We start from the raw sequence: 24,988 nt of genomic DNA, 5'->3' as shown, positions 1-24,988 counted from the left end.
GTTGAATTTATATAAGACACTCGTTAGTCCTCAGCTGGAGTATTGTGTACAGTTCTGGGTGCCACACTATTGGAAGGATGCGAACACATTGGAGAATCTGTGAAAGTGGTTTACAAGAATAGTTCCAAGGTTGAGAAACTTCAGCTACGAAGATAGATTGGAAAGGTTGGGACTGTTCTCCTTGGAGAGAAGGTGGCTGAGAGGAGATTTGATAGAGATGTTCAAAATCATGAGGGGGCTGGACAGAGTAGATAGGGAGAAGCAGTTCCCATTTGTAAAAGGATCAAGAATGAGAGGGCACATATTTAGTGATTTGCAAAAGTACCAAATGTGATGTGAGAAAAAACTTTTTCAACCAGCGAGTGGTTTGGGTCTGGAATGCACTGCCTGGAAGTGTAGTGGAGGCAGGTTCAACCAAGGCATTCAAGGGGGCATTAGATTATTATTTGAATAGAAACCATGCACAGGGGTATGGGGAAAAAAGCAGGACAATGGCACTAGGTCATAGTGCTCATTTGGAGAGCCAGTGCAGACAAGATGGGCCAAATGGTCTCTGGAAACTATGTGCAGGGGTATGGGGAAAAGGCAGGACAATGGTACTAGGTCATAATGCTCATTTGGAGAGCCAGTGCAGATGAGATGGGCCGAATGGTCTCCTTCTGTGCCGTTAAAATTCTGTGATTCTGAGTGCTCTGACCACATCATTACTGTGCCCGTTTCTGTTCATCAGGATGCAAGATTGAGTTTCAAACTCTAGAGATAGTGCAGAGAATAATCATAAGGTTGCCTCCTAGTGTCAATGTGATAAGTTATGAAGAGAATTTTGATAGATTTAGCAACCTCCTTGTCAGGTTGTCTAAGTGATTCAAAATAGGTAAATTACCTTACAAGAGAAGGATAATGTGACATAGGTTCAGACTAGAAAAAGGTAAATTTAGGACTGAGGTCAAGAAATTCTACATTCGAAGGGTGACCAACTTAGGGAACAGACTTTCAGGAAGCATAGCAGAGGTGACAAGCCAGGAATAATTAAAGAAACAATTGGACAGTGAAATGGACGGCATTTAAAATGTCTCCGGATATACAAATTAAGATGGGCTGAATGGCTGTCCTTATCCAAAATTATCCTGTGAAAAGAGGTCTGTGAATTTGTGGCTCACATATTTATGTCAATATTTAGGCAGGATGATACAGTTTGAGATAATATTTTTATTACTAAGGACTATGAGAGAATTTTATTACCAAGGACTATGAGAAAACTGAGCTTTTAACCATTGTGGCAGTACTGAAGACTTTGTTTTAATTTTAAGAAACAGTTATAAATGCTGGAGAGCACTGATCAACAGTGTGTTTATAAATATCAATGTTAATCTAGTACTGCTCCAATTCACTGTAATTTATAGCTCTACCCAATTTTGTAACCAAAGTTAAGTAACTGTTTTAGCCTGATGAATATCTGTCTGATTTATGTATGGTATTTCCTCATCCACAGAGATTTGAAGGCATAATGGGAATGATACATAAATTCCAAAATGCAACTTACATAATTAGTTAATTGGTAGTCCGTACATTTCACAGAGTCAGAAAGGTTTTCTTTCAAAAAAAGACTTCTCCTTGTGGCTGTTTTTTCCAAAATTTCTCCCAACTTCTGTCAGTCAAAATCTATAGGTCATGCAAAAATACCAGCACTAAAGCCTGTAACTCTTTCGAGTACAAACATGTTTCCATCTGTTCCTATTCAGATGAAGTTACATTGTTTCATAGTGAGATTTGAACTCTTGATACTCTTTTGAGTAAACCTGTTTCCATCTGTTTCAGATGAAGTTACATTGTTTCATAGTTTGCCATTGTGAGATTTGAACTCTTGATCTCTTAATCTTAGGGTTACAAACCCAGTACCATAACCACTTGGCTATTTAGGCCAAACCCCACTAAAGCCTGTAACATCATCACACTCTCCACATCAAGCATAATAACAAAGACAGCTTCATTCAAGAAGCAGGACAAATCCAATCCAGCCAATTATGCCGCATCAGTCTGCTCTTGATCATCAACAATGCTGTCAAGTGGCACTTATACAACAACAACCTGCTCACTGACAATAAGTTGCAGATCCACCAGGGCCACTCAGTTCCTGACCTCATTACAGCTGGTCCAAACATTTTTTTTATTCATTCAAGGGATGTGGGCTTCGCTGGCTGGGCCAGCATTTAGTGCCCATCCCTAGTTGCCCTTCAGAAGGTGGTGCTGAGCTGCCTTCTTAAACAGCTGCAGTCCATGTGGTGTAGATACATCCACAGTGCTGTTAGGAAGGGAGTTCCAGGATTTTCACCCCACGACAGTGAAGGAATAGCGATATATTTCTGAGTCAGGATGGTGTGGGGCTTGGAGGGGAACTTTCAGGTGGTGGTATTCCCATCTATCTACTGCCCTTGTCCTTCTAGATGGTAGTGGTCGTGGGTTTGGAAGGTGCTGTCGAAGAAGCCTTGGTGAATTCCTGCAGTGCATTTTGTAAATAGTACACACTGCAGCCACTGTGCGTCGGTGGTGGGGGGAGTGAATGTTTGTGGATGTGGTGCCAATCAAGTGGGCTGCTTTATCCTGAATGGTGTCAAGAATTTTGAGTGTTGTGGCAAATGCACTCATCCAGACAAGTGGAGAGTATTCGATCACACTCCTGACTAGTGCCTTGTGGATGGCGGACAGGCTTTGAGGAGTCATAAGGTGAATTATTTGTTGGATGACTCCCAGTCTCTGACCTGCTCTTGTTGAGAGAGAGTATTTATATAGCTAGTCTAGTTCAGTTTCTGGTCAATGGTAATCCCCAGGACATTGATAGTGGGGGATTCAGTGATGGTAATGTAATTGAACATCAAATGGCAATGGTTGGATTCTCTTGTGTTGGAGATGGTCATTGACTGACACTCGTGTGGCGCAAATGTTACTTGCCACTTGTCAGTCCAGGCCTGGATATTGTCCAGGTTCTTGCTGCATTGGGACATGGACTGCTTCAGTATCTGAGTCGTCGTGAATGATGCTGAACATTGTACAATCATCAGCAAATATCCCCACTTCTAATCTTATGATGGAAGGAAGGTCATTGACGAAGCAGCTGAAGATGTTTAGGCCCAGGACAGTACACTGAGGAACTCCTGCAGTGGAGCTGAGATGACTGACCTCCAACAGTCACAACCATCTTCCTCTGTGCTAAGTATGACTCCAACCAGCAGAGAGTTTTTCCCTTAATTCCTATTGACTCCAGTTTTTCTAGGGCTCCTTAATGCCATACTCGGTCAAATACAGCCTTGATGTCAAGGACAGTCACTCTCACCTCACCTGACGAGTTCAGCTCTTTAGTCCATGTTTGAACCAAGGCTGTAACAAGGTCAGGAGCTAAGTGGCCCTGGTGGAACCCAAACTGGGCATCAGTGGGAAGGTTATTGCTAAGCAAGTGCCACTTGATACTACTGTTGATGACCCCTTCCATTACTTTGATGATCGAGAGTAGACTGATTGGGTGGTAAATAGCCGGGTTGGATTTGTCCTGCTTTTTGTGTACAGGACATACCTGGGCAATTTTTCACATAGCTGGGTAGATGCCAGTGTTGTACTGGAACATCTTAGCTAGGGGCGCAGCAAGTTCTGGAGCACAAGTCTTCAGTACTATTGCTGGAATATTGTCAGGGCCTTTAGTCTTTGTGGTATCCAGTGCCTTCAGCCGTTTCTTGATATGACATGGAGCGAATTGAGTTGCCTGAAGACCGGCATCTGTGATGCTGGGGGCCTCCGGAGGACAGAAGAATTGATTTCAAGAGGTGAGGTGACAGTGACTGCCCTTGACACCAAGGCAGGGTTTGATCAAGCATCAAGGAGCCATAGCAAACCTGAAGCCAATCAGAATCAGGAAAATTCTCCATTGATTGGAATCATACTTAGCACAAAGAAAAATGATTGTGGCGATCATCTCAGTCCCAGAACATTGCAGCACGAGTTCTTCAGGGTAGTGTGCCAGGTCCAAACATTTTCAGATGGTTCATCAATAACTTTGCCTCCATCATAAGGTCAGAATTTAGCAATCATTGATAATTGCACATGTTCAGCACCATTCATGACTGCTCAGATACTGAAGCAATCCATGTCCAAATACAGCAAGACCTGAACAACGTTCAGGCTTGTGCTGATAGGTGGCACGTAACATTCGTGCCATACAAGTGTCACACAATAACCATGCCCAACAAGAGAGAATCTAATCATCACCCCTTGAAATTCAATAGCATTATCATTGTTGAATCCCCTACATCCTGGGATATTGGCCAGCAATTGAACTGGACCAGCCATATAAATACTGCACCTATAAAAGCAGGTCAGAGAATGGGGACTCTGTGACGTGTAACTCGCTTCCTGTCTCACCAAAACCAGTCCATACAAGACACAAGGCACAAGTCAGGAATGTGATGGAATACTCCCCACTTGCCTGGAAGATTGCACCTCTGACAGAATTTAAGAAACTCGAATCTTTCCAGGACAAAGCAGCCCACTTGACGTGGAAATACGTTGCCATCCTTTCATTGTCTCTAGACCAAAATCCTGGGACTCCCTCCCTAACAGCACTGTGGGTGTACCTACACCACATGGACTGCAGCAGATTAAGAAGGCAGCTCACCACCACCTTCTCAAGGGTAATTAGAGATGGGCAATAATGTTGGACGCCCACATCTCATGACCAAATAAAAAAGAAAATTCAAGAGAAGGCTTTGGTCTATTTTATGCCCTTATCCATAATATTCCTTTGGTGCATCTCTATTAAATGTCCCAGAAGATTCTCTTCTTGAACTTTAAATCCCTCTACTGCCTTTTTATTTCTTCTCTTTGTGATTTACCATAACCACACATCTTCATATTGACCCTCCAGTCTGTCAGTAAAGGCCTACTGCTCATTTACCATTCCTTCTGCTTCACTTTCAACAGCCTTCCCCTCCTCTTCTGGGAAACCTTCCCTTGGCATTATACAATCCTACTTGCCTTCAAAACTTTCCTCTCTGTTGAATGTATTTTTGCTCCTGGTGATTCTTTCCTCCTACCCCTGGTGTCCTTTCCTATCGATCACTCTGAGATATCTGAGTGCAAGCGTGCTAGAGAAATACAAGTTTGTCTGTTCACGGAAAATGTCATGGAGAATGGAGCATAAGAACCCAACAATGTACATCGTCTCAAAAACAGAATTACCTGGAAAAACTCAGCAGGTCTGGCAGCATCGGCGGAGAAGAGTTGACGTTTCGAGTCCTCATGACTCTTCGACAGAACTTGCGTTCGAGTCCAAGAAAGAGTTGAAATATAAGCTGGTTTAAGGTGTGTGTGTGTGGGGCGGAGAGATAGAGAGACAAAGAGGTCGGGGGGGGGGTGTGGTTGTAGGGACAAACAAGCAGTGATAGAAGCAGATCATCAAAAGATGTCAACGACAATAGTACAATAGAACACATAGGTGTTAAAATTAAAGTTGGTGATATTATCTAAACGAATGTGCTAATTAAGAATGGATGGTAGGGCACTCAAGGTATAGCTCTAGTGGTGTTTTTTTTATATAATGGAAATAGGAGGGAAAAGGAAAATCTTTATAATTTATTGGAAAAAAAGGGAAGGGGGAAACAGAAAGGGGGTGGGGATGGGGGAGGGAGCTTACGACCTAAAGTTGTTGAATTCGATATTCAGTCCGGAAGGCTGTAAAGTCCCTAGTCAGAAGATGAGGTGTTGTTCCTCCAGTTTGCGTTGGGCTTCACTGGAACAATGCAGCAAGCCAAGGACAGACATGTGGGCAAGAGAGCAGGGTGGAGTGTTGAAATGGCAAGCGACAGGGAGGTTTGGGTCATTCTTGCGGACAGACCGCAGGTGTTCTGCAAAGCGGTCGCCCAGTTTACGTTTGGTCTCTCCAATGTAGAGGAGACCACATTGGGAGCAACGAATGCAGTAGACTAAGTTGGGGGAAATGCAAGTGAAATGCATGATGCCACCACCAAACACATCTTCCCTTCACCCCCCTTATCGGCATTCCGTAGGGATCGCTCCCTCCGGGACACCCTGGTCCACTCCTCCATCACCCCCTACTCCTCAACCCCCTCCTATGGCACCACCCCATGCCCACGCAAAAGATGCAACACCTGCCCCTTCACTTCCTCTCTCCTCACCGTCCAAGGACCCAAACACTCCTTTCAAGTGAAGCAGCATTTCACTTGCATTTCCCCCAACTTAGTCTACTGCATTCGTTGCTCCCAATGTGGTCTCCTCTACATTGGAGAGACCAAACGTAAACTGGGCGACCACTTTGCAGAACACCTGCGGTCTGTCCGCAAGAATGACCCAAACCTCCCTGTCGCTTGCCATTTCAACACTCCACCCTGCTCTCTTGCCCACATGTCTGTCCTTGGCTTGCTGCATTGTTCCAGTGAAGTCCCAACGCAAACTGGAGGAACAACACCTCATCTTCCGACTAGGGACTTTACAGCCTTCCGGACTGAATATTGAATTCAACAACTTTAGGTCGTGAGCTCCCTCCCCCATCCCCACCCCCTTTCTGTTTCCCCCTTCCCTTTTTTTTCCAATAAATTATAAAGATTTTCCTTTTCCCACCTATTTCCATTATATAAAAAAAACACCACTAGAGCTATACCTTGAGTGCCCTACCATCCATTCTTAATTAGCACATTCGTTTAGATAATATCACCAACTTTAATTTTAACACCTATGTGTTCTATTGTACTATTGTCGTTGACATCTTTTGATGATCTGCTTCTATCACTGCTTGTTTGTCCCTACAACCACACCCCCCCCCCCCCCACCTCTTTGTCTCTCTATCTCTCCGCCACCCACACACACACCTTAAACCAGCTTATATTTCAACTCTTTCTTGGACTCGAACGCAAGTTCTGTCGAAGGGTCATGAGGACTCGAAATGTCAACTCTTTTCTTCTCCGCCGATGCTGCCAGACCTGCTGAGTTTTTCCAGGTAATTCTGTTTTTGTTTTGGATTTCCAGCATCCGCAGTTTTTTTGTTTTTATCAATGTACATCGTCTCTCTGAGCACTTGTCCTGCCTCCTCCTGTCGTATTAGTAGTGGCATGGGTAGTGCTGGTGAAAAAAAAGTGTCCCAAGCATGAAACTATGGAAGCAGAGATAATGCAATGTCAATATTACAATTTAATAAGATGTTATAGCTACCAGATGAAATAATAAATAGGACACCTTTACAGGACTGGGACTAATGTCCTTGTGGGGAGGGGTTAAACTAGATTGGCAGGGGATGGAAACCTAAGGTGAAACTCAGAGTGCAGAGGAGAAAAACAAGCAGTGGGAAGTAGAGAAGTCTTAACTGACAAGGAGGATATATCAGAGAGTAATATCAAGGTAAACAGAATACTTGGAGACATTAATAGAATTACAATAGGCATTAATAAGTTATTAGACGGAGTCAGAATAAGGGGACAAGTTAAAAAGCCTAAATCAGGGTTAATGTATGTGAATGCATGAGATGTTGTTAATAAGATTGGTGAACTACAGGCACAGGTTGACAAATGGAATTATGATATTACTGCTACAGCAGAGACCTGGCTTAAAGAAGGGCAGGACTGGGAATTAAATATTCCTGGGTACAAGGTGTTTAGGACAGACTGAAAGGAAGAAAAGGTGGGGGAGAGGCGATATTGATTAAAGATGGCATTATAGTACTGGAGAGAGAGAGAGAGAGAGAGAGAGAGAGAGAGAGAGAATGTTCCACAGAGGTCAGGGGCCTCTCTGGCTAAAGGTAAGGAATGAGAAAGGTGCAATAACATTGATTGGTGTCATATATAGACCACCAATTATTGGAAAGGATGTGGAGAAACAAATTTGCAAAGACACTTGAGAGGTACAAAAATTATAGAGGGTGGAATTTTATGGCCAAATCACAGCTGTAAAATGCAGCAAGCCATTCAAAAGTCCATTGATCTGGTTCTGGGGAAGGAGTTGGCCCTAGTGGACCAAACATCATTGGGAGACCATTCAAGGGACAGTGACCATTGTATCATAAGGTTTAGGCTGGCCATAGAAAAGAGGAACAATCCAGAGCAGGAATAATTAATTGGGGGAAAGCTAACTTCAGTGGGATGAGAATGCATCTGAGTCGAGTGAGTTGGAATCAAATATTGCCAAAAAAGATGGTGGCTGAACAATGAGCCACATTCAAAGGAAAAGGTATTGAGGCAATGTCAAGGTATATTCCCTTGAAAGGGAAAGGTAGGACAAGGAAATCCAGAGTGTCCTGGATGACAAGAGAGATAGAGGTAAAGATGAAAAGGAAGAATTGCATGTGTGACAGATGTCAGGTAGAAATGAAGAGTCAGGTCGAGTATAGAAGGTCCAGAGGGGAAGTGAGAAAACTAATAAGAAAAGCAAGGAGAGAGCATGAAAAGAGACTGGCAGCTAACATTAAAGGGAATCTCTGTGGCTTCTATAAGCCTATAAATTATAAATGCGTGGTTAAAAAAAAGTAGGGCTGATTAGGGATTGAAAAAACAGGACTTGCACACAGAGGCAGGAGAAATAGCAAAGGTATTAAATGAATATTTTGCACCTGTCTTTACAAAGGAAGAAGATGCAACCAAGGGCAAGGTGAGAGAGGAGATAACTGGTAACTAGAAGAATTGAAATTGAGAAGGAGGAGGTGTTAGAAAGGCTATCTTTACTTAAAATAGATAAGGTACCAGGACCAGAAGAGATGCATCCAAGGGTACTGAGGGAAGTGTGTGTGTGTAAATTTCAGAGGCACTAGTGATAATCTTCCTGTCCCGCTTGGACAGGGGTGGTGCCAGAGGACTGGAGAATTGCAAATGTTACACTCTTGTTCAAAAAGTGATGCAAGGATAAAGCCTACAACTACAGGCCAGTCAGTTTGACTTCATTCGTAGGGAAACTTTTGGTATAGTTCAGTTGCCAACTGTGATGAGGATAGTCTTGAACTTCAAAAGGACATAGGTATGTTGGTGGATTGGGCAGACAAGTGGCAGATGAAGTTCAGTGCAGAGAAGTTTGAGGTAATTCAATTTGGTAGGAAGAATATGGTAAGACGGTATAAAATAAAGGGAGAAACTCTAAAGGAGGTGCAGAAAGAATATATACATAAGTTATTGAGGATGGCAGGGCATGTTGGAGAGCAGTTATTAAAGCATATAGTATCTTAGGCTTTATTAATAGGGGCATTAAGTACAAGAGTAAGGAGGTCATGTTGAACTTGTATAAGACACTAATTAGGCCTTATCTGGAGAACTGCATTCAGTTCTGGGCACCATACTTGAAGAACAATGTGTAGGCATTGGAGAGAGTACAGAGGAAATTCACAAGAATGATTCCAGGGATAAGCAACTGTAGCTACGAGGATAGATTGGAGAGATTGAGTCTGTTTTTCTTGGAAAGAAGAAGGCTGGGAGGCTGAGAGGTATTCAAGATCCTGAGGGATATGGACAGGGTAAATAGTGAGAAATTGTTCCCACTCAAGAGAGCATCAAGAACTAGAGGGCACAGATTCAAAACAATTGGCAACAGTAGTAAAAGTGATGGGAGTCTGGAACGAACTTCCCAAGAGAGTGGTGGAGGCAGGTTCAATCGAGGTATTCAAAAGGGAATTGAATTGCTATCTGAAAAGACAGTGTGCAAGGTTACAGGGATAAGGCAGGGGAGTGGAATTCGGAGTGCTCTTTCAGCAAGTCAGTGCAGATTCTATGGGCTGAATGGCTTCCTTCTGCATTGTAAAGATTCTCTGATTCTGTGACTTAAACAGAAAATAAATTTCCATAAATTTACTTTGACTTTATTTTAATAAATTACAAAATTAGGAAGTACTGATGGATTTTGAATTGGAATTCAGCCAAATGACTGAGAATACAAATCACCAATTACTAATCAAAATTAATGGCGAAAAATCAAAATGCAAATATCCTGATCCAAAAGGGTAGAACAAACTAATGTTTATAAAATTGTTGATGACATTTTTCAAACCCAATTATGAATGTGTGCTTAGCTGCAAACCTATGGATTGACATATTTAAGTAAGAGCTTAAGCAGAAAAGACTCTCAATATCAGTAAAGCAAAGAGACACTTAGCATGAAGAAAACAGAGTGAAGGATTCAATCTCAAGGACTTACATGAATAAATTGCTGAAAATATGGCATTAATGCACAAACCCCAGCATCCTGCTTCAACACCTTGCTCATAAGTAATATATGAGGTAGAGTTGTGTTCTGCATATGGATCACCATTATATACCACCTGGAAGATTTAAATAAAAAGATTAAGTAAAAATATGAATATATGGTGTTGATTCTCTTCATGAGCAAAATGAAAAAAATCAAAAGTATGGAGGACAGATTTTTTAATTAAACACTTACAAGTCATGATTATTGGATCCAACTAGGATTAATGAACCTAAGAACATAGGAAATAGGAACTTGTTATGGGACCGCTGATGGTAAATGTTGAGTTATTCAAATCCCAAAGGGAAACTTGCAACAACTGCCACAACTTGTTTTGCAATTTGTACAAACTTTAAGATGTGTGCCCTGAAGTCTGTGGTAATAAGACCAAGTCTTATAGTTTTTTTACAAAACTAGATTAAACATTTATTAATTGAATAATTGACTTTAAATACATATATAGATCTACAAATTACTATGATAATTTCTAAATCCCCTAATCAATCTAACTCCCAGTTACACTTTTGTTAAAGCAACAGTAGGACACATATTTTAAAAGACCCAGGTAAAGAAACATGATACCATGAACAAGTCAACTTCCAAGTTTTCTTAACTTCAGTCCTTTGAAGACAGCAGCTTGAGGCGTAGATGCCAAATGCTTTTCACACACTTGTAAGATCGTAAAATGCCTTCCCTTACACACAGCCCTTGCTCCTTCTTTATACTTAGATTTCTCTTTGAATGCAAATACCCATTTTTTCACTATGACTTTGAACTTTATCTCCCTGATAATAAAACCCTCTCATAGCATCAAGTTTTACCGTAATCTTTGGGAAAAATAAACACACTATTTCTAAACTTCACTTGGCTAGGTGGCACATTTCACCCCTCCTTTGAAAACAATCCAGGTCTGGTTTATTTCAAAATACAAATGTTCCCTTAACACCTATGTTTCTAAACTTCCCTAAGTTTATCTTATCAACATTTGAAACCTAACCTCTCTCAGATCAAAGCACCCAGACTAGCTGCCTTTAAGTCAATTAAATCTCACGCACGCACACGCACACATGCGCACAGACACATCTCAACATTACTCTATTTTACGATAAATTCCAATAACACTATGAAAATGATTATATCTCCTTGACAAGCTGGAATAGGCCATTTGACCCTTTGATCTGCTCTGCTATTCAAGATCATGGCTGACCCCTCTACCTCAACTCCACCTTCCCTTAGTACCCAATCTCTGTCTTGAATATAATCAATTGACTGAACATCCACTGATCTCATGGTAGGGAATTCTAAAGAGTCACAATCCTTTAAATCAAGAAATTTCACTTCATCTCAATCCTAATGGCTGACCCTTCATTTTGAGACCCCATGTTTTAGGTTCCCAGTGGAATCATTTTCTTAGTACCTAACCTGTCAAGCCCTTTCAAAGATATATGGGTGGATTTTTAATATGGGGTCAGGAACCTGATACTCTGATGCATTACTAGTCCCAACCTCAACCCTCACGCAACACTATTTTAAAAATGAAACTGGCCTGATCATCTAGGAGGCAAGCTCTGTGACAAATTAATGGTGCTAAGGGGCTCTAGAAGGCGGGAGCTGCCTGTCTGGTGCCAATGGTAAAGGTAGACACTAACCATGTTGTGGGGGGGGGGGCACTGCTGCTGCCTTGCTGAAGGGAGCAGGCAGCATCCTAGAGGTCCAGGAGAGTCCATGGTAATATTAAGGGCCCTGCAGCTAGATTATAGTAAAGAACTAGAACCAGCACAAGGAATCCTATAAAGGTTAACTTTAAAATAAATGCAGTGAAAGTCTCTGATGGCCTCCCAGTGAGATGTGTACTGACTTCAGTTTGGTAATAGGTGGCCATCAGAACTCTCTGCTGGTGAGTGGCCACTCCTGGAATGTATGATCCAGGGACCTCTCTTCTTCCTCGATGCTCCACAATGACTCCAACTACCCCTCAGGCTCAGAAACCCTAAGCTCAAGCAGTTGGCGACATTTCCGACACATATGGTCCCCCCCACAAGATACATGAAGTGTCCTGATTGCATCTGGTGAACAAGGAGAAGCAGATTAAACTATCACTCAGATTCATCCGTTTACATTATAATCCTCAATGTCATAACTGATACTTTATGCCTCTAATAGAGTGATGAAAAGGCAGCATAAGTGTTGTTTAAGACCCTCAATGGTCTATACAATCACATTTCATGTGGGAGCTTGGCTTTCATTGCATGTTGTTACTCATAATAAGAGGTTGTGGTGGAAGAATTAATCCAGGCTAGTCTCTTGGTTAAAGCTGGTGTATTTCCAAGACAACTCCTCAGTGCTACTAACTTCCTAGCAGCTTCCACACAGTGTTCCAGCTGTACCTTTTTATTCTATTCAGTTGGGATAATTAATGCCCATCACTTGTTTACCTAGCAATTGATTTTAACAAAATGATTGCCATATTAACAGATTCCCCTCTTTTTTTAGTTAAAACTAAAAAAACTTGAACACTTTTTAAACCAACAGAAGGAAACAATGTCACGTATTTCCACCATACACACACACACACATAAAACAAAAACAATTTTTCATTGCATCATTATAAGACACACCTCTTCCAACACATTTAATAACTTCTTAGAGCAAGCAATTCCTTTTGTAAAACAGTCTGATAGTTGGTGACTTGTCTCAACCCATTTTATCTTAGAGATCTCTTTTCTCTCTAACATCTTTATGCTGTCTAGGTCTATTGGTAGTCTTTTTTCCGGTGACACTTTTCGTGAAATGAAGGTTGTCCCAAAGAGACCAGTTATCAACTTTACATTCCATGGGCAAACTTTTCCCACGTTGCCCCTTATATAATATTTCTGTCAATATATTGGATAAGTAAACCCCCATATCTAATGTTTCTACTAAGGCTAATGTTTCAGTAGCTAAGGTGCTTTTCACTGCCCTTTTTATCTTCTTGGTCTCCCAAGCCAGTGGGCAACATTTATCATTCTTTCCCACCAAGAATATGATAACGCTGCTGTGCTAGTGTACCCACATGCAAGATTGGCATGTGAAGTAACACTAAAAATGACCAACCTCATATCTTCTGGATCACCCAAGGCTGGAAACTTGAGGACACATCTCTCAGAATTTAATTTTAAGTGTTTTATTTGCTCTCAGAGCTTGCTCAACTGTAGCATGTTTCATCATGGTACTCAGCTCCAACACATCATAACTAGCATCAGGCCTAGTCTGAGTGCACAACCAGTTCAACTGCCCAATCAAACTTTTCAACTGTTACATTTCTTCCTTGGTAGCACAATCCTCTTTTTGTGAGGATCTACCATGAGTTATTGGGACATAATTAACATTTTCTAGCTAAGATTGTTGATTCAATGTCACTCCTAACTTGCTCTGCTTAATGTCTAAACCTATGTATTTAAAGGCCCCAGAAGCCTGACGTCCGACCTGGAATTCCTTCTTTATCTTCTTGATTACCCATTGTTCAAATTCTACAGATCCTCCCCACAGGAAATCATCAACATGCATGATAAAGATCCCAGCTAGTTTCTCCTTATGGTACCAGCAGAACATCGCGGGGTCTGCCTTTAACTGAATGCAAGCTATTTTCAACAAGACAGACCTCATGGAAAAATACCATACTCTTGCTGCATCATTCAATCCATAAACACACTTTTTCAATTTCTATAGCTTTCCTTCTACATCCCTGGCTTCTTTGGATGGTTTCAAAAAAAAAACTTCCCTTTGAAACTTCTCCTCCTGTAAAAACGCAGCCTTTATCTCAATAGATTTGCACTCCCAGGAATAGGATGCCAAAATAACTAAAAAAAATCTTCAAACTCATTTTCCCTGCAGTAGGCGAGTCCACTCTGACATCTTGATCTCCTAGTCTCTCTTCAAAGCCTCGGGCTACCAATCTCACTTTGGCCTTATATATGCAGGCTGGGGGTACCTTTTCTGTACAGATCCATCTGTGAGATAAAGCTGGCTGTCCTCGGTCAGGTATTTCAGAATATACCCCAAATTCCTTCCAACTTTCTAACCCTTTCCGTTTGGCTTCCTTTATCAGCTTACTTTCCAATTTATTAACAGCTACTAGAATCTCTGTCATAAGGACTTCTACTTCTACTGAGATTGCTAGCTTGCTTTCTAGTCCTCCTTGTTAAGCTACAGCCTCTAATCACATTCCTTTCTCTTTCTGGACTGCTACTATACGATTATCCTCCGTTCGCAAGTCCGTGATCTTTTTCTAGGGTCATGACCAATTTCTGGTCCACTGTCAGAGCTCATACTGTGCTTTCTGGGTTTCCACATCGTTACCTCCGATTGCCAATCAATAGGTCTTGTCTCCTGTCCTTCTTCCTGCACATTTAGCCAATGTTTGTATCTACCAGTTGCCTTTCCTGCTCTCCTTATGATAGTGGCATCCCTCCACACACTGCTCCCTTCTGGTATGTACATTACCTTTGTTCCTACTTTGGGGTAATTGCCCTTTTGGACGAATAGCATTGTCCTGTACCTCAGTATTACTTTGTTCATAGTCAACCCTATATCTGCTGTCATTTGCTCCTCATAACTACCCAGTGTATGTGAAGTGCATGGTGCCTCCTCGCATTCTATGTCCTGTTCAGAACCTGTAAAGGTATAGTCAGTACCAATTAACCGTGAAGAACGTACCCTAACAGTTTGATTACCATGTTGCACAATTACTACTTTCCCATCACTCCCTATAAAACTTTGCCAGGTCCTCCCAACTCTTTCTGGGCTTCCCTTTTATAATATACCATGTCTCCTTGTCTAAACTGTATTCCTGATGGTCTTATGCGGTGCCGTAGGGCCCGCCGAATTTTGTCCAAAACCTCAGCTTTAAGGAAAGCTTTTCTGCCTGCATGCAAAGCATTCAGATGAGCAGAAAAAGTGGAGCTAATGCTCGTCTCTTCTAGAGCAGGAGGAGTATCTGACAACACCAAGGGTAACTTCGGATTTCTTCCATACGCCAACTGATATAGACAGTACCCCCCCAACCATTTGCAGAGAGTTCTTTGCATGCACTGCCTGTGCCAACGCCATTTGCAGTTTACAAACTGGTTGATCAGCTAATATTTTATGTAAAATGTCATCCATTACTGCATGGTTTCTTTCACAAAGACCTTTACTAAACAGGCTCTCAGCTGCCATGTGCATAAATGATGTTTAAATTTTCGCACATATCTCAAAATTCCTCATTGGCGAACTTCCCCATCATTATATGTCAGGAACTTCATTGGTGTTCCTAATCCTGTTCCTACCCATTTCTCCATGACCATATCGACAATGGTCCTTTTGTCTTTACTATGTATCGTGAAGAACAGTGGATAGACTAAGTCTGGTTGCCACATCTATGACGTGTAGTCAAAAAGATACCCCTATCCTTGTCCCAAACTTAAGTCCATTGCCACTGCATCGTTAAACTCCCTGGCTAGTGGCAAGCTCACAACAGGTCGTGATGGTGTCTTGTGATATTTAAGGCATATTTCACACTGAGCAGTGATTTGTTCAATAAGATCATCTTGTACTTTATCGACTACATCTCGAGGCAGAGTCTTCAGTTTCTGTGGCGCCGGATGTGCAAACTTTCTATGTAATTTCCAAATGATCATCTTATTGCCCACCAAATTCTCATTCTCAGCATTTAGCAAAACTCCATGAGTTTTTTCATGAGAAATCTTTGGCTTCCTTAGTGGCAAGCAGTAATGGCATGACCGAGTAAAATGTTGATCCACATTTTTCCCAAACATGACTGCTCTATCATTCTTCATATCTAGCATCATCTGAGCCTTCATCACAGATCGACTCAACAATAGCGGCATCTCACCAGAAACCACATCAATACTGATAAAAAGATTGATCTTACAAGGGAGGACTACCCGTTGGGAGGACGTTAATGTATTGTCATCTTCGAACCTGAAGCAGGTAGAACTTTCATACTCCTTGACCTTCAGCCAGTCTGCCTCATTGAGAGACTCCAGACAGCAATTAAGCCAGTCTATGCCATACAACGTAGAAGTGCAACCACTGTCCAGAATTGCACGGTTGAAGGAATCTACCATCAAGATACTCATCACTGGATTCAAACTCAGTGATCAATACAATTCCATCATGGCAATCACCAACATCATTTTCAGTTTCAGATGAATCCATCTTGTGGGTCACTTCAAAAGCACGATTCCTTCGCTGTGGGCAGTTCATTGTGTAATGGTACTGGGAATCACACCGATTAACCATTCCCCATGCATTTTTTGGGTTTCAACGTCTACGGTCACTATCCCAGACATGCTTTTTATCCTGACTCTCAAACTGGCTAGGGTTACGACCATTTTCAGACCTCATGTCATTAACCCCATCTTTGTATTGGAATCTTGGTCTAATATTTGGTCGACCAGGAAATTCGGTCACCATTGAATCCTCTATCCTTTGTTTTACAGCATAGTTGTTCGCATTTGCTAAAAAAGTGGCAGGGAATGACTGTTTCCCCAGAAATGTTTTTAGGGCAGCAGCCATTTGGTCTAAGGGAGATACTTTCTCCTGGAACTGAACCCGTTAGTACTAAAAGGCTATCAATGTGAGCACAGTCCAGTAATTTAAATGCCAATTCTAGAATTTCAAGTTCAAATCTCCGTGGTCTCCTGTACCATTTATCAAAATCCATGATAGATTCTTCCACGGACTGATCATCTGATTTCCTAAACTTATCAAATATTGTCCAAGCTCCCAATAACTCATTCTTTTTGTAGAACTTATCCAAAAAAATTGTATCAGACGGTTTAATCCTTCTTCATGATCCAAATCATCCATTTTCCACTCTGAAAATATTTTACTCCTTATCTTACTTTTGGCTGGTAATGATAACGCCAAAGCCATACCTTGCTTCTTCTGGGGTATAGCAGTAACCCAGATCCACATTTCAACTTCAGTCTTCCATTGCTGATACGGTTCAGAGTCAGAAAAAATTGGTGGATAGTCAAAGCTTGCGATGTTGCCTTGTCCTTCCGCCATTCTGTAACTTAAATTGTTAGCAACAGTACGCTTCTTTTCCCTCAGAAGACTGAGACAGAAAGCTTCATATACAGCAATCAATCAGCAAAGCTTAAAGTTCATCCTCTGCTACGATGTTACTCACAATAAGAGGTTGCGGTGGAAGAATTAATCCAGGCTGGTCTCTTGGTTAAAGCTGGTTTACTTCCAAGACAACTGCGCAGTGCTACTAACTTCCTAGCAGCTTCCACACAGTGTTCCAGCTGTAACTCTTTCGAGTACAAACACGGTTCCATCTGTTTCAGATGAAGTTACATTGTTTCATAGTTTGCCATTGTGAGATTTGACCTCTTGAGCTTGGGGTTACAAACCCAGTACCATAACCACTTAGCTATTTAGGCCAAGCGTGTTCCAGCTGTACCTTTTCATTCTATTCAGTTGGGATAATTAATGCCCATCACCTGTTTAACTAGCAATTGGTTTTAACAAGATGATTGCCATATTAACACATGTTGCCCATTTCTGAACTGGCTGTGCGCCAGAGTTACGAGCCAGGTGGTCAGCGGTTGGCGCAACATCCAGTAGCCACTCTCGGCTTTCTTGTAGTGGCATATATGCAGCTGGCACCGTGGACTGCTACAGAATGAAGATTTCATGACTGCTGCCAGAATATCAGGTATTGGCCTGTATGATTTGCTGAACATGTTCAAACACCAGTTGGATGTTGAGGGAGTAGAATCCTTTTCACTTGTGGTACATCTCAAATTTGACACACAATGCCCAAAATATGCATGCAATGCCAATGGGGAGTCTCCAATCCGTGTGAAGCCATTAGAACTCTCCACCTGCTGGTCCCTGGGAAGAGGGAATGAAATGTAGTTAGCTCTCCTTGAATAGAGAGCACCAGGAACGTCCTTTATGCAGCAGTGGACAACAAACTACAAGGTCTTGCAAATACTGCCAGCTCCAGCCTGGATGGAGCTCGATGCATTTAAGTTTAGTCACAGCCAATCATAATATGGTCCTCATCCTGGTTTGAGATTGCAGTTGTGGGTGGAGTAAGTGGCAGCTTTCACTTCTTGGTGAAGTTAAAATGTCTCTCAGTGTGGTTCAGTTGGGAGAATGGCACCTTGAGCACTCTGGGCCTCAAGAGCCTTTCTTCCCCCCCCCCTCCCTCGCCCTTCCCTGTGTCACTACTGTTCATTCTTCCAGCAATGCTGTATTCCAAAGGAATATCTACTCCTGCACCCATGTCAGGGGGCAACTGGTTTGTTCACAAACCAATGAGTCAGGACCAAATGCTCAGCACATGCCACATCAATTCCTGTAGGCTAAGCGACTTTGAAGAACTTTAGAAAGCACCAAACAACTCCACAAACATAGCAACAACCAAAGAAAACAATCAGCACCTGGCTTGAAGTCAGCTACTGCTATCCTCATTATTCACTATATTTCTGAGTTTCATGCCTTCTGAAATCTTTGAAATAATATACCCAAGCTTTTTTTTAAATTCTTTCATAGGATGGTGAGCATCACTGGGAAGGCCAGTATTTGTTGTCCATCCCTAATTGTCCTTGAACGGAGTGGCTTGCTAGGCCATTTCAGAGGGTATTTAAGAGTCAAACACATTGCTGTGGATCTGGAGCCACATGTAGGCCAGACCAGGTAAGAGCAGCAGATTTCCTTCCCTAAAGGGCATTAGTGAACCAGATGGGTTTTACGACAATTGACAATGCTCTCATGGTCACCATTACTGAGGATGACTTTTCAATTCCAGGTTATTAATTGAATTCAAATTCTGCCAAATGTCTTAGTGGGATTTGAATCTTTGTCCCCAGAACAGTAGTCTGGGCCTCTGGATTACTAGTCCAGTGACAATACCACTACATCCCTGTCTCCCCCCCAAGTCCAGGTCATTAATATATTAAAAATACTAGTGGTTCTAATACTGATTTCTGTAGATTAGACCTCTATGCGGTCTGAAAACAATCATTCACCATTACTGTCTGCTTCCCATCTCTTAGCCAAATTTGTATCCATGCTGCCACTTGCAATTCAATCCTAAGGGCTTCAATTTTTGCGAATGCCTATTTTGTGGTACTTTATCAAATGCCTTTTCAAAGTTCATTTACACATCAATTGCATTACCCTCATAAGCCTTCTCTATTATTTCAAGACCTCAAACAAGTTTGCCAAACATGATTTGCCTTTAGCAAATCTATGTTGCCTGTCACCTATGTCTTTCCAAGTGACAATAAATTTTGTCCCAGATTATTATCTCAAATGTTAGTTTGATTGGCCAGTAGTTACCAGATTTATTTATTTGGCATTTTTTGAACAGTGTAACCTTGGCAAATGCCCATTCCTCTAGCGATACTCCCACGTCCACGGAGGAAAGAGGGTCACCGATATCTCTCTCCTTACTTCCATCAGCAATGTAAGATGCATCCCATTCAGAACATTGGCAACTTTTTAAATACCATAGATTGCAAAGTATAAGTTGACCTTTGAAAAATCCTTCTTAAACCAGGGATCGACTTATATGCCAAATATAAAATGTGAACCACCTGTGTTGGTGTAGGTAACTTCAATTCCATTTTCCCTCCCACTCTTCCTTGATTCCCTGAGACACTAAAAATCTGTCTATCTCAGCCTTCAATATATTCAACAATGGAGCATCCACCACCTCCTTGGGTTCAGAATTCCAAAGATGCACGGGAACACCACCACTTGTAAGTTCCTCACCAGGTCACACACCCATCCTGACTTGGAACTATAAATCGCTGTTCCTTCATCATCACTGGTTAAAAATCCCGGAACTCCCTCCCTAAAAGCACAGTGGCTGTACCTACAAAACATAGACTGCAGTGGCTCAAGAAGGCAGCTCACTACCACCTTCTCAAGGGATGGACAATAAATGCAGATTTTGCCAGCCATGCTCTTATACCAAGAAAGAATAAGAAAAAAAATGGTTTCTGAGACCTTGCTATGTATAAATAAGCTGCTGTTACTTCATTAGTTGTAGAGTACTTCAGGCATCCTGATAAATGCATGTAGGCATAACGATTGGCCTTAAAAGATACTGCAGACCTACATTGCATGAGGCATCCATGGGAATAAAAAGCACAATTTGGTCTTGACTTACTTTTTTGTTAACAAACGTTCATAACAAGTGTCAAAACAAAAGTATCAGAAGTAAATTCAAAATAAAAGAATAGCCAAAGCCACAATTGTTTTTACCTGCCCTGTGAAATCAGTGAAGAATAGCATAGTTGAGAGAAATGCTGTCCATCCTATGAGATGACTAACACACAAAGAACGGTAATGAATAGGCATACTGAACAGAGCTCTAATCAGCGACTTTAGAGTTATGTGTCTTAGTACCTGAAAACAAATATAAAAGTATATTAGTGCAGCTAAGTTCACTTTCACCAATAACCAATGCTGTTTGTGCTAACTTTCAGAGATCCTTCACAAAATGCCACTATACAAGTTGTGGGGAAGTTCTACTGATGCTACTGAAACACAAAAGTATTTTGTGGAGCTGGAAGTCAGTTGTGTTATAAACAGAAAATGAATATTTTCCTATCTTCATAAGAGCTTACCTGTTCCATGGTGTACATAGTCATTTTTCAGTGTACAGTCTCAGTGGGATTGTGTCTCAATATGATTGTGATAGACCAAACAAAAAAAATAAATATTCAGAATTTCCAGTAAAGTTTTTCATGATATTTATTCTTGTTAACTACATTACATTAACTGCATTAAAAAGTTGATTTTCTTTTAAATACAGTATATCTCTTCCTCCTGCAGGCACCATGCCCCAAGAGGGCGCTAGCAACCATGGACCTCCATTGGATTGGTCCGTGATTATGCTTGGCAAAGTACTGTAATGGTTTGCCCTTGCATTACTGACTTCTGCAGTATGGCTCTGGCATATTGGAAGGATTCACAGGCTGATAATCAACTTGTTTGGTCATGTTATGAATGCACCTCCAAGACTTGAACCCAGAACTTCTGGCTCAGAGGTAGGGGCACTACCACTGTACCACAAGATGTCCTAGACACAGTACATTTATATTGTTGAAAATGACATAGTCTTGTCTTTCCATTGGTAAATTGGTTCCACCATGGAAAACATGCCAAAATGAAGAAACCTTTAAATTGATTTAGAAGACAGTCATTTGATCAACTATACTTAAAAAAACAACCTCTCTCCTTGCAGCACCAGCAAAGTCCAACTTTAAAATAAAACTCACATTCAAGGATAATTACCTTTTCCTCTGATGGTTTAATGCAGGTGATTTGCAAATTGTCTTCCAATTTCCCCACCACTGACAATGCTCTTGGCTTACAAAAATTTGGATCATGGTGACCATCTGCAGGACTCTCAATGCTTCCATAGCCATGAGTATGATTTTTCAACATATATAACTTCTGAAGATCTACATCCTGACCAAATGGAATTTCCGGAATGCTGCACAGGTGTATTATTAGAAATACGATGAAATTAATTGCAGCAAAGACGTAAATAACCTGATATTCAGATCCTAAAATATTTCCCAGAAAAGTGTTCTTCCAATCTATGGCACCAGTTAGGTAGCCTACAGCACCTCCAAGGCCTACACAAAGAGAAGGCACAGCCATTAACATTTATAGAATTTGAGCAATTTATATCAAAATAACTTATTACTGTTTAACCCTACAGCATTACCGCCAGTATCTGCTTTCAAATAGGTTAGACAAAAATGGTAAATTTCTTTCCCTCATTTTTTGAAACAGTAGATGCTGATGAAACATTAGAAACTGACTTGGAGAAATGGCTAAATCTGACAGGCTGGGAAGGACCTGAATAAACAGGTAACAAGAATATATGGATACAAGCTCTAACTCAGCTGCCACCCAGTGTTGTTTGTATTCTGCAACTCCTCAAAACTGACATTATTATTTCAATAAAAACAATTAAAATAGTTATAAGTTTGATTTTCAAAACTGCAGAGCCTCGTTCGGCTCACAAATTATAAATTTATGCATTTGAACTGGAAACTTACATGATATCTCAAAAAGATAAATTACCACAGAAAATGTTTCCAAGAGGAAGAAAGACTCATAACATTCATAAAGTTCTCCCTGTCCCCTAGAATTAATGACCACTTAAGGGTCTCCTCTCCAGTAACCACTGATTGGAGGGAAGGGGGTGGGTGGGTGGGGTGGGGGGGGATGTAGTAATTATGGTTTTGTTAAATGTTGGACGGTGCCTTTAAGAATAGTCTTGTGATGTAACATCACATGATCTGTGTAAACCAATGTATTAGCAGCTCAGGCTACCTCCATAGTCAGTGCAGAGAGAGATGGAGTTGAAAGCGCATGTGTGGTTGCTGCTGTCTGTAGTGTAAATAATCCTAATGTTTCCACATAGAAAGTTGTCTGCAGATCAACTCTATTACAAATAGGTGACTTGGCCAAACTGCAACAAACTGGCAAAGAGGGTAAATCAGGATTTTGCTTTTATAAATTGGAATCAATACTGTACCTCGCCCAGTGATTGTGAGTATCAATGTTCTTTAAAATAACAGAAGATATACTCAACCAAATTGCCACAATTTGGTAGAACTGATCCCTTTGAGCCAGCCACAGATGATTGGTCTCATTATACAGAACGCTGTGCATTCTTCTTTCAAGCAAACAAAATTACTTGTGAAGAGGCGAGCGATGCTCTTGAGTACTTGTGGGATCAAAAACTAGAGTTTAATTCGAAGTTTGACGGCCCCCAGTGCCCCAGATTCAAAGAATTCGGAGAATTGATGGACCTCACAAAAAGAAATTTCCAACCCAAACCCTCAGTCACGATGCAGAGGTTTTGGTTCAATTCGCGAAATAGAGCCCCGGGTGAGACAATTGCTAGCCACGTGGTGAATTTGAAGCAACTAACGGCACAGCTACCCATGATAGTATTAAGAAGCAGAAGACTAAGCCTTCTAGGGCGAAACTGGTTAAGGGAAATCAACCTTGATTGGCTAGTGAAATTTCAAAAGGAAGCTGGAAGAGGTCATGTCTTGAAAAAGGAACAAGGCAAAGTACGGCAGAAAGAGATTGGAGAGTTCAAGGACTGCAACAGAATGAAAAAGGAGTGTGTAAGCACTCAACAACCTGAAGAAATGCAGTCTATCTCAAACAAAAACATGGAAGAACAGCAGGAGTAACTTGAGGAGACCCTGCTGAGTGACAAGAGTCCAAGACAAAGTGAGTAACCTTCACAAAGAAAAGGAAAACCTGTTGAAAGACCTTCACACACGACAAGGTTCCCTCAGGTCAAGGTTTGTGCCTCTGGAACATTAGGAAGAGAAACAGAAAGAATTCAGCAACTTTCTGAACAAACTGAAGAACCAGTTGGCAGAGAAGACACAGCAATGTTCAAGTTTCCAGAAAGCAGCCAACAAATACAAAAAAAGAGACAGAAGAGCTGAAGAATCAGCTAAATGAAGTCAAAGAGGTTTTGAAAACAAAAATTGGAGAGCTTCCAAGAGGCGAGCAGATAATGAAGTTTTGGGAAACTCAGCTGCAGCAGGTGGTGAGGGAGCCAACAAGAGGGAAAAACATACTTGATCTCATTCTCACCAACCAGCCTGCCGCAGCTGCATCTGTCCATGACAGTATCAGTAGGAGTGACCAACGCACAGTCATTGTGGAGACGAAGTCCCGCCTTCACCTCTATCATGTTGTGTGGAACTACAACCGTGCTAAATGGGATACATTTCAAACAGATCTAGCGACTCAAGATTGGGCATCCGTGGGGCACTGTGGGCCACCAGCAGCAGAATTGTACTCAAAGATCTGTAACCTTATGGCCCGGAATATCCCCCACTCTACCATTACCATCAAGCCAGGGGATCAACTCTAGTTCAATGAAGGGTGCAGGAGGGCATGCCAGGAGCAGTACCAGGCATACCTAAAAATGAGGCGAAGCTATAACACAGGACTACTTGCATGCCAGACAGCATAAGCAACAAGTGATAGACAGCGCTAAGTGATCGCATAACCAACGGATCAGATCTAAGCTCTGCAGTCCTGCCACATCCAGTCGTGAATGGTGGTGGACAAGTAAACAACTCAATGGAGGAGGAGGCTCCATGAATTTCCCCATCCTCAATGATGGAGGAGCCCAGCACAGCAGTGCAAAAGATAAGGCTGAAGCATTTGCAACAATCTTCAGCCAGAAGTGCCGAGTGGATGAATCATCTCGACCTCCTCCGGAGGTCCCCAGCATCACAGGTGCCAGTCTTCAGCTAATTTGATTCACTCCACATGATATCAAGAAACGGCTGAAGGCACTGGATACTGCAAAGGCTATGGGACCTGACAATATTCCAGTAATAGTGCTGAAGACTTATGCTCCAGAACTTGCTGCAACACTGGCATCTATCCAGCTATGTGGAAAATTGCCCAGGTATGTCCTGTACACAAAAAGACAAATCCAACCCGGCCAATTACCGCCCCATCAGTCTACTCTCCATCAGCAGTAAAGTAATGGAAGGGGTCATCAACAGTGCTATCAAGTGGCACTTGCTTAGCAATAACCTGCTCACTGACACCCAGTTTGGGTTCTGTCAGGGCCACTCAGCTCCTGACATCATTACAGTCTTGGTTCAAACATGGACAGAACAGCTGAACTCCTGAGGTGAGGTGAGAGTGACGGCCCTTGACATCAAGGCCATATTTGACAGAGTGTAGCACAAAG

General features: G+C 41.7%; 1 protein-coding gene across 1 annotated transcript in view; it reads right to left on the bottom strand.

The window, feature by feature from the left end:
• The window catches only part of slc45a2 (solute carrier family 45 member 2), a 58,121-nt gene that overhangs the window by 24,664 nt on the left and 8,469 nt on the right, over positions 1-24,988 (bottom strand). The window contains exons 3-5 of the mRNA XM_041183421.1: positions 21,526-21,872; positions 20,491-20,634; positions 10,171-10,294 (exon numbers count right to left, since the gene is read on the bottom strand). Coding sequence (XP_041039355.1) covers positions 10,171-10,294; positions 20,491-20,634; positions 21,526-21,872 — 615 coding nt within the window. The remainder of the gene's footprint in view (positions 1-10,170; positions 10,295-20,490; positions 20,635-21,525; positions 21,873-24,988) is intronic.

Source organism: Carcharodon carcharias, chromosome 1 (assembly GCF_017639515.1).
Source record: "Carcharodon carcharias isolate sCarCar2 chromosome 1, sCarCar2.pri, whole genome shotgun sequence".
Classification (NCBI taxonomy): domain Eukaryota; kingdom Metazoa; phylum Chordata; class Chondrichthyes; order Lamniformes; family Lamnidae; genus Carcharodon; species Carcharodon carcharias.
Note: the sequence above shows the minus strand (reverse complement) of the source record. Positions and strands in the feature narration are given on the sequence as shown.